This window comes from Camponotus floridanus, unplaced genomic scaffold (assembly GCF_003227725.1).
Source record: "Camponotus floridanus strain SB8 unplaced genomic scaffold, Cflo_v7.5 scaffold37, whole genome shotgun sequence".
Lineage (NCBI taxonomy): Eukaryota > Metazoa > Arthropoda > Insecta > Hymenoptera > Formicidae > Camponotus > Camponotus floridanus.
Window position 1 is genome coordinate 805,608 of NW_020229514.1, and position 10,462 is coordinate 816,069.

Consider the following 10,462-nt stretch of genomic DNA (forward strand, 5'->3'; position numbering starts at 1 on the left):
ACTTTCAAGACGTACTGCGAACCTATGGTAAGTAGAGGTGATAAGATTATGATACTGACTAAATATTGTTCATTAAAAGGTAACACTACCTGAATATAAAAACTGTTCATTATTTGGTTTAAGATCAATGCAAATATATTACAATAAGTTATTGCATACTTACTGTAAGGCTTTTCGATGAGCGTGAACCGAAAATACAAGTTCGGCTAATGATTCTGACTATCCATAATTTTTGGAAAGACACTGCGTCTTCGGCACCTCGAGGTCGACTAATGAAACTTTGTACGACCGATAGGGATGAAACATGGAATTAAGAAAACAGGGACATACATCCCCTTAAACATAACAATAAAACTGCTAAACATACATTTTAATTTTCGCAAAACAGTTCCGTTACATGTCGTATAAATTAACGGTTGACACATGTATCTTATAGACAGACATAGCATTTGTTCCTTTGACGCTAAATATAATGTAACGAGACTCTTAATTGACGAGCTGGGCCGCCGTCCATGTCCCTCACGAAGGAAGGGAGTTATCGATCGGAGTCAAATATTAATTATATTACGAAAATAATATCAGCTACATAGCGAGTTCCTGCGTGCAAGTTCTCTTCGAAACTCTCGAGAAAAAGTAGCATGATCCACATTTTTAAAATATTATTATTCAAAAGAAAAGAAAGTTTGTAATATTTCTATAAAATTTCCACAAAATTCCTTTAAAACTTTTATAAAATGTTTATTACAAACTTTTATAAATATTTATAACTTAAATAAACATTTATTAATTTATTTTCATACAAATAAAACATATCATTATATACTTACTCTAAAGCTCCTCAATGTGTATAAATCAATGATATTATGTTTCAATCGTAAACATTTTTTATATTATTCTCTTTTCTATATTATTATTTTTATATTAATATTATATGCCAAGTTTTTGAAACAAAATCTACATGCATTTGCACAGTAAATCAGTTGTTCATTTTGCCTCCAAAATTTTTTAACATAGAGAAGCAAAAAGAAAATTTTTTTTATCGATAAAGATACCGCAGACATGCTAGGTATTAAGATAGCGCAATCGTGTGCGAGTAAGGCGGTTATAAGTCAGAATATAAATTTGAGACATTACATGATTAACAAAATTATGTAATTATAATATAAAAATGAAGTATAATGTGATGTTTTCGAGATACATGGGTTTGAAACGCTAATTATTAAATACTTAACCTAACTATTGAAAGGATGCGAGCACTGTGAAGTATGACATTGAAGTTTGTAAAACCTAGAAATAAAAACATGTACCCATATATGTACCACACATTAAAAAAGCTTGAAAATGGAATTTGTCTGTAGACAATTATGCTTTACCATGGTGAAATTTTGCAGAGAAAAAATGTAAATTCTGCCAGCGCTTAAAACGCTGAGTCGAAGACATTTCATCATCACCAGCATGAGTAGTTTTTGCGATTTCATAGATGCTTTGTACCAGGCGCTATTGTATCTGCATTGTTGCAAAAACGTACGAGTTAAATGCAAACTAACATAAACCCGATATTTTCTGTGTAATTCAAAAACAAATGTCTTACATTCTATCGCGTGTCTGAACACTATGATCTATCAGTTTCTGTCCCTCAAAATTAAGAATGAATAAATGAATCAGTTGACCAATGACATATAACATGTATCTTATCAAGTCCAGTAAATCGCTATCCTGCCGTGAGAGCTTCAATATAAAAATTTAATGTTTGAATCTTTTGCAATCTGTTTGCATCTTTTGAGTACAATTTTATAATAAATTAATAAATACTTGTAACAAGGTAAGGCTTATTCCAGCTGTTACCATCAACATTTGTGCAGCCAAAGGCATATTGAAAGTATCTTCTAGAAGTTTCGTATATCTATAACAAATAAAAAATAAATGAAATGTAACTATTCGCTTCTCTGGATGTTTTTTTATTTCTAAGCGGACTTGTTAAATTTCGCTCTTATATACATACTTTAAAGATTCTCGGTGCATACGCACGATAAATGCAACTTTTTTGCGATACATATCGTTCAGATCAACGATTTCCTTTGTTTTATCATAATTATAAATTAAATGCTCGAAGCGAAATCTATGCAAATAATTATATATGATTCATCGATTTTACTGACATTTTTCAAATAAATTAAACATAGAAAAACATTTTGCAGTTTTAAATATATATTTGCATCTTAAATCATTTTCTTACCCAATCACAGAGAACATGCTGCAAATATGCTCGACGAAAGTCACGTACATACAATCGTGGGCGATCATGCCGATCGTAAGAATCTGCCACGCTACGAGAGAATGCCAGAAAATTTGCCAGAAATATTCGTGAATGTCCACGAAATAGTATCCTGGATATGGCAGTAACACGGGACGGGATTGATTAAGAGGCGATACGATATCGAGTACAAATGGTATAAGGGATATTGACACAAATATAAATACCGCTATTATGCAATATACTGTAAGATGCAAAATAAAACTTAGAGCAGACAGAGTTATAAAAAAATGGAGTATATATTATTCCTTTAATCATTCCTCACCCGAATATATCAGAGAGAATCGACGACTACTCTGGGCATATGATTTCATTATTTCGTATTCTTCGGGACTTTCAGCCTTTTCCCAGTTGACAAACAGATGTCGAGTAAGATCTTTAATCTGGCAAAATATTAATTAATAGAAATTTTTTTCTCACAGTTTAATGAAATAATCCATGAAAAGAGAGAATAATTAAGATAAGATTTAATTTTCTTTCTCTTTTTCTATTCTCTTTTTTAAACTATTGTTTTTAAAATTGATTTTATTAGAATATTTAATCCTAACACATATCTCATAAAACGTACTGCGTTGATGTTTAATTGAAACGTATACACCTTTAACATAATCGAAATTGTTAGCAGATACGACGAAATTGATTTAAATGTACACTGCAAGTCTTCCTTGCATGTAAATTGAAATGCTATCTGAAAATATTATTTTTACAATATATTCCTTACGTTAATCATATTAAATGCACATAAATTTACCTGAGGGACAATGATAGTAAATACAGTTATTGTAAACAGAGTAACGCGAAATATTCTTACTCTTGGTTTTAAAAAGGGCCACAAACCACTGAGCGATGATATTTTGTGAATAGTATTGTAATAATGATTCTGACTATCCATAATTTTTGGAAAGACACTGCGTCTTCGGCACCGCGAGATCGACTAATGAAACTTTGTACAACCGATAGCTTATCCTCTGTATGAAACGCGAAATTAAGAAAACAGGAACATACATCCTCTTAAACATAACAATAAAACTGCTATACATATATTTTAATTTTCGCAAAACAATTCCGTTACATGTCGTATAAATTAACGGTTGACACATGTATCTTATAGACAGACATAGCATTTGTTCCTTTGACGCTAAATATAATGTAACGAAACTCTTAATTGACGAGTGGGGCCGCCGTCCATGTCCCTCTCGAAGGGAGGGAGCTATCGATCGGAGTCAAATATTAATTATATTACGGAAATAATATCAGCTATATAGCGAGTTTTTGCGTGCAAGTTCTCTTCGAAATTCTCGAGAAAAAATAGCATGATCCACATTTTTAAAATATTATTATTATTATTCAAAGGAAAAGAAAGTTTGTAATATTTCTATAAAATTTCCACAAAATTCCTTTAAAACTTCTATAAAATGTTTATTAGAAACTTTTATAAATATTTATAACTTAAATAAACATTTGTTAATTTATTTTCATACGAATAAAACATCTCATTATATACTTACTCTGAAGCTCCTCATAAATCAATGATATTATGTTTCAATCGTAAACATTTTCTATATTATTCTCTTTTCTATATTATTATTTTTATATTAATATTATATGCCAAGTTTTTGAAACAAAATCTACATGCATTTGCACAGTAAATCAGTTGTTCATTTTGCCTCCAAAATTTTTTAACATAGAGAAGCAAAAAGAAAAATTTTTTTATCGATAAAGATACCGCAGACATGCTAGGTATAAATTAAGATAGCGCAATCGTGTGCGAGTAAGGCGATTGTAAGTCAGAATATAAATTTGAGACATTATATGATTAACAAAATTATGTAATTATAATATAAAAATGAAGTATAATGTGCTATTTTCTAAATATATGGATGTTTTCTAGATATATATTTAAAATGCTAATTACTAGATGTAGAGATAATGTTAACTACTAAAAGGATGCAAGCACTGTGAAGTACGACATCGAAGTTTGTAAAACCTATAAGTAAAAACACGTACCCATACATATAGCACATATTAAAAAAACTGTAAAATAGAATTTGTGACAATTATGCATGCTTTACCGCGGTGAAATTTTCCAGAGAAAAAATGTAAATTTTGCCGGCACTTAAAACGCTGGGTCGAAGACATTTTATCATCACTAACATCAGGAGCTTTTGCGATTTTATAGATGCTTTGTACCAGGCGCTATTGTATCTGCAATGTTGCAAAAACGCTCGAGCTAAACTAACATAAATTCGATATTTTCTGTGTAATTCAAGAATAAATATTTTACATTCTATCGCGTGTCTGAACACTATGATCTATCAGTTTCTGTCCCTCAAAATTAAGAATGAATAAATGAATCAGTTGGCCAATGACATATAACATGTATCTTATCAAGTCCAGTAATTCGCCATCCTGTCGTGAGATCTTCAATATAAAAATATAATGTTTGAATCTTTTGCAGGTTTTGAGTACAATTTTGTATTAAATTAATAAATACTTGTAACAAGGTAACGCTCATCACAATTGTTGCTATCAACATTTGTGCAGCAAAAGGCATATTGAAGGTATCTTCTAGAAGTTTCGAATATCTATAACAAGTAAAAAGTAAATAAAATGTAATTATTCGCTTCTCTATATATTTTTTTTATTTATGTAAATGGACTTGTTAAATTTCTCTCTTATATACATACTTTAAACATTCTCGGTGCATACGCACGATAAATGCAACTTTTTTGCGATATATATCATTCGGATCAACGATCTCTGTTAGTTCATCATGATTATAGCTTAAACGCTCGAAGCGAAATCTATGCAAGTAATTCGTAGGAATCATCGATTTCACTGACATTTTTCAAATAAATTACATAAAAAAACATTTTGCAGTTTTTATATACGTGTTTGCGTCTTAAATCATTTTCTTACCCAATCACAGAGAACATGCCGCAAATATGCTCCACGAACATCACGTACATACTGTCGTGGGCCATTATACCGCTCATAAGAATCTGCCAGACTATGAGAGAGTGCAAAAAAATTTGCAAAAAATTTTCGCGAATGTCCACGAAATAATATCCCGGATACGGAGGTAGCACGGGACGGGATTGATTGAGAGGTGATACGATATCGAGTACGAAGGGTATAAGGGACATTGACATAAAAGTAAATACCGCCATTGAGCAATATACTACAAGATACAAAATAAGATTTAGAAAAGACAGAGTTAGAAAAGAATAAAATATATATTATTCTTTGAATCAGTCCTCACCCGTATATACTATAGAGAATCGGCGAGTATTCCGGGCATACGATTTCATTATTTCATATTCTTCAGGATTTCTGATTTTCTTCCAATCGACGAACAGGTTTCGAGTAAGATCTTTAATCTGACAAAACATCGACGATTAATAGCGATTTTTTATTCTCACAATTTGATGAAATAATCCATGAAAAAAAAGAAATTAAGATAGAATTTAATTTTCTTTCTCTTCTTCTATTTTTTTTTCAAACTGTAGTTTTTAAAATTGATTCTGTAAGAATAATTAATTGCAATATGTCTCTCATAAAACGTACTGTATTGATGTTTAATTGAAATGTGTACATCTTTAACACAATTACAATCGTACACAAGTACGATGTACTCCCCTCAAAAATACAGTGCAGGTCTTTCTTGCATGTAAATTGATATGCTATCTGAAAATATTACCTCTAACTTTTGCAAGAAATTCTTTGCATTAATCGTATTAAATGCACATAAGTTTACCTGAGGGATGGAGATATTAAACAAAGCTATTGTGAATATAGTAACGCGAAATATTCTTGTTCTTGGTTTCATAAACGGCCACAAACCAAGGAGCGATGATATTTTGTAAACAAAACTGTAATAATAATTCCAAGTAGCATCCATAGTTTTTAAGAGGCACCGCGAGATCGACTAATAAAATTTTGTACGATAGTAGTTTATCCTCTGAGGTAGAACATGGAATTAAGAAAACAGGAACATCCTCTTAAACACAACAATAAAACTGCTATACATACATTTTGATTTTCGCAAAACAGTTCCGTTACATGTCGCATAGATTAACGGTTGACACATGTATCTTATAGACAGACATAGCATTTGTTCCTTTGACGCTAAATATAATGTAACGAAACTCTTAATTGATGATTGGGGCCACCGTCCATGTCCCTCCCGAAGGGAGGGAGCTATCGATCGGAGTTAAATAATATTACGAAAATAATACCACCTATACAGCGAGTTCCTGTGTTCAAGTTCTCTTCGAAACTTTCGAGAAAAAGTGTAACACGTGCGTGATCCATATTATCTAAATATTATTATTATTATTATTTAAAGGAAAAAAAGTATGTTTCTATATAATAAAGTTTCTATAAAATTTCTTTAAAATTTATATAAAATGTTTATTAGAAACTAATACTATGTAAAAATATTGCACATCGAAAATACATTATTTTCTTACACATGTCCCACTCCATACCAATATGTACACGTAAATGTTTTAATAGATGCTTGTGAATGGCATTTTCTGCCGTACAACACGTATAGATCTTAATGTTATAGAGTAAATTCCGATTACATACATATATTTAGGTGAAATATAAAATAGAAATAAAAAAATTTTCGACGTATAATATTTGCACACTTCAGTAGCGATCTTTTTTTAAAAAGCAGATTAAGACTGAATAATTTTCAAATGAATACATGTCATAAAATGAATACAAGTCATTTCTCAAGTAATCATTATTCGAAACAAAGACAAAAATAAAGATGGAAAAATTGTAACAAATTTTAGATAAATATTTTTAAAAATTTAAACTTCTAATTAATAATAATATTCTAAAGGATAATATGAATTGTACATATAAATGTGAAATATTACAATATTATTAATAATATTAATAAATATATAATTACTAATAATTAACTAATAAATATATAATAAATATATGAATTAAACACAATGTGTATTTCGATATGGTGTGCTAACTTTATTAGTAGATTTTGAAATACTGCGTATCATTAAAAAATATACATGTATTGTGAAAATGGAGATTTAAAAAAATTTAAAAAGCAAACACATTGTGTATTATTCAAGAAATTTTTAAATAAAAAACTTGTTATAATTTTATATAATATATTTTACTTAATATATTTTACTAATTACTTTATTAATATACTTTATTAATTAATATATTTTATTACACATAAAGCTTTAAAATAAGAAAAATACATTAACATTAAGTATTATCTTCTTTTTACCATTCATTATCCAACTCTGTTTATTTCTTTTTCAAGCAAGTATTTCTTTGGCTTTATTCGTGAAACAATAAAAGTTTAGGATTTTATTTAAATAATATTTTAATTATACGTGGCAGTGCAGTTAACAAAATAACTTTTTATATAATAAGAATTAAGATTATACACATTATAATTCTATAAGACAATTAGAAAGTCATTGTCTATGTCATGATATTATGGTGTTTGTACAGAAATACTATCCAGTAGCAATTATCGACCATTGATTATTCAAAGGATGTGAGTACGGTAAAATACGACATCGAAGACTGTAATACCTTTAAAATATGAGTACCAAATTTTTAAAAGAATTTTAAAGATATATGTTATAATATCAGAATATTCATAAAAATCTAATCTTTACCGTAGTGAAGCTCTTCAGGGAAAAAATATAAATCTTGCCGGCGCTCAAAAAATTTGGCTGCAAACATTGTCTCATCACGTGTAGGAGCATCTTTTGCGATTTTACGGGTATTTTGTACCAGGAGCCATTGTATCTGCAATGTTGCAACGATAGACTCATTTTAACGATCGGTAAACTTTCCCCTTGTTGCGAATCGATGACATACTTATTTTACAATTGAAATCGATATCTTACATCTTGTCACGCATTTGTAGACTGTGGTCTATCAGTCTTTGTCCTTGTAGACTGAAGCAGAATAAATGAATCAATTGACCAATAACAAACGCTATGTATCTCACTGCTTCCATAGCGTCGTCTAATTGCACCGCGATCTCGAGAACGCGATAAATACGTTTTAATTTCTCACAATCTCGCTAATTGCAACCATATGAATAATGATTCGACTCTCGAAATGTATGCAAGAATCGCAAATTCAACTGCAATACTCTTAACAATTAAACACGTACTTTTAACAAGGTAACGCTCATCACTGCGGTATTGATCAATATTTGTATGATGAAAGTTATAGAGAAGGTATCTTCGAGTAGCTCCGCGAATCTGTGAAAAGCAAATTTATGTTACGACAACATTTGTCTTGAAAATATTCTTTCAATAACTATTTATTCATCTTTCATATTAAACACTCACTGTAAAGCTCGCCAATGTGCATGAACGGACAACGCTATCTTTTGATTGTAAATGTTATCTAAATTATTATTCATTATATCAATATTTTCATTATACGCCAAGTTCTCGAATCGAAATCTATAATTATTTAAGTATTGACTTTGCTTTGGTAAATTTTATTATATAAAAAAATTGCAAGAAAAATGCAAATTATTACCCAGCTACGGCGAAGATGCCGCAGACATGTTCGATGCAAGTCAGGATCATACAATCATGCGCGAGTATCGCTATACAAAGTATTATTATGCCCACAAGAGTGTGGACGAAAATGTAAAAGAAGTATTCCGTGTCATCGCGAACAAAATAGTGCGCTTCGTAAGGCATTAATATTGGGCGGGATTCATTGAGTGGCAAAACGATATCTAATATTTGAGGTGTCAGGGTAATTAATACAAATATAGGAGCAGCTATGAAATAATATGCTGTAACATACGAAATAAAAATCGTCCATCTCTCGTTATATATAAAATGAGAATCGAACCGTTTATACTTACATGTATATATTAAAGTAAAAAGTCTCGCTTTTGCAGCATAAGTTTTCATGATTTCGCATTCTTCCGGGATTTCGACGCTTTTCCAGTCGCTATACACCTTATCAGTGAGATCCTTAATCTAGGAAAATATCTCGCATAAATTTTATTAGATAATTAATTTTATGAATTAGATTTTATTAGATAATTAATTTTGTGAAAGACTGTAATTGTGATGAGTAATATTAAAAATTTAAAAAGCATTGTTTATCAATGTACAATATAAATTTTCATATCTTTACCTTGCTATTGTTAAATTGGCATGTATAAAGCTTCACGATAACCACAAGTTGAAATAAATGCGTTGGTATAACTGTTAAAATGCATTGCACATCTTTATCGCACTGTATAAACTTGCCAATCTATAAAATTGTTATAGAGATTATAGAAATCATCACGTATTTAAATTAAAAAAAGCACTTTCTTTTAATTTAATTTTTTCAATATAAAATGTAGAACCTGCAACCTGAGGAACTATCATAGAAAGCGAAGTTAGAGTCATCAGAGACATTCGAAGCAATCTTTCTTTTTTTCTCTGATAAGGCCACTGACCAGCCAGTAACAGCATTCTCTTCGTTATACTGTAATAATAATTCCAAACGGACTTCATAATCCGTAATGATACTGATTTTTCAGATAAGTATTTCACCCACGACGGCGCACAGTCGACTACATCTTTTGTGTCGTTTTTTTAAAAAGAGGGACGAATTAATGTTTTAGCGAGAGAATAAAACGTTATGTGAAAATAATACACTCGAAAACCTTTAATTTCGCCTGTCATGCAAAACGCATACAATGCCAATGCGAATGAAAGCCTGTCGATGGGCGAGATGAGCTCCCGTCGCGTGTATCGATCAGCCTTTCCAAGTAAATGAGTCTTTTTCTGAATATCAATACAATTTAATGACTGGATATAGTGCTATAGTGTCTATGCAGAATATTGCGAAACGTATATCAAAATTGCTGTGTAACAGATCCTCGACATTAATACATATATTTTATTTTCTTAAGGAAATATTGGACTGAATCTTTGCATTTTTATTTTTTGAGAATACATATATTGCAACTCTGTAAAATCACTACACTGGATTCTGATATTGATGATGTCCTGATATCGTAAGTTCATTATCACTTGATTGTCATTTGAAATAGTAAAAACAAAAGGATTGTAATTTTTCAGATACATATTTTCGGAAGATTGATATCATGATTGCAATAAT

The 10,462-nt window shown here is 30.3% G+C and overlaps 3 protein-coding genes across 3 annotated transcripts; all 3 read right to left on the reverse strand.

The window, feature by feature from the left end:
* Nucleotides 1-1,031: 1,031 nt before the first annotated feature.
* On the reverse strand, nucleotides 1,032-2,106 carry LOC112638803 (odorant receptor 13a-like). The gene is made up of 5 exons (XM_025411106.1): nucleotides 2,003-2,106; nucleotides 1,813-1,903; nucleotides 1,592-1,728; nucleotides 1,374-1,506; nucleotides 1,032-1,287 (listed from the first exon to the last, which is right to left on the reverse strand). Exons 1-5 carry the CDS (start codon nucleotides 2,053-2,055, stop codon nucleotides 1,237-1,239), a joined length of 465 nt encoding a protein of 154 aa, XP_025266891.1. The 5' UTR covers nucleotides 2,056-2,106; the 3' UTR covers nucleotides 1,032-1,236.
* LOC112638799 lies at nucleotides 2,061-3,296 on the reverse strand. The gene is made up of 6 exons (XM_025411084.1): nucleotides 3,066-3,296; nucleotides 2,883-3,002; nucleotides 2,580-2,697; nucleotides 2,237-2,498; nucleotides 2,108-2,119; nucleotides 2,061-2,076 (listed from the first exon to the last, which is right to left on the reverse strand). Exons 1-6 carry the CDS (start codon nucleotides 3,204-3,206, stop codon nucleotides 2,061-2,063), a joined length of 669 nt encoding a protein of 222 aa, XP_025266869.1. The 5' UTR covers nucleotides 3,207-3,296.
* A 903-nt stretch (nucleotides 3,297-4,199) lies between these two features.
* Nucleotides 4,200-10,210, reverse strand: LOC105255143. Its single transcript, XM_020028736.2, has 18 exons — nucleotides 9,709-10,210; nucleotides 9,485-9,604; nucleotides 9,207-9,324; nucleotides 8,870-9,134; nucleotides 8,674-8,790; nucleotides 8,493-8,583; nucleotides 8,221-8,399; nucleotides 7,987-8,119; nucleotides 7,856-7,900; nucleotides 6,072-6,242; nucleotides 5,882-6,001; nucleotides 5,577-5,694; nucleotides 5,234-5,495; nucleotides 5,002-5,118; nucleotides 4,809-4,899; nucleotides 4,599-4,735; nucleotides 4,387-4,519; nucleotides 4,200-4,301 (listed from the first exon to the last, which is right to left on the reverse strand). Exons 1-18 carry the CDS (start codon nucleotides 9,850-9,852, stop codon nucleotides 4,254-4,256), a joined length of 2,409 nt encoding a protein of 802 aa, XP_019884295.2. The 5' UTR covers nucleotides 9,853-10,210; the 3' UTR covers nucleotides 4,200-4,253.
* Nucleotides 10,211-10,462: the final 252 nt, after the last annotated feature.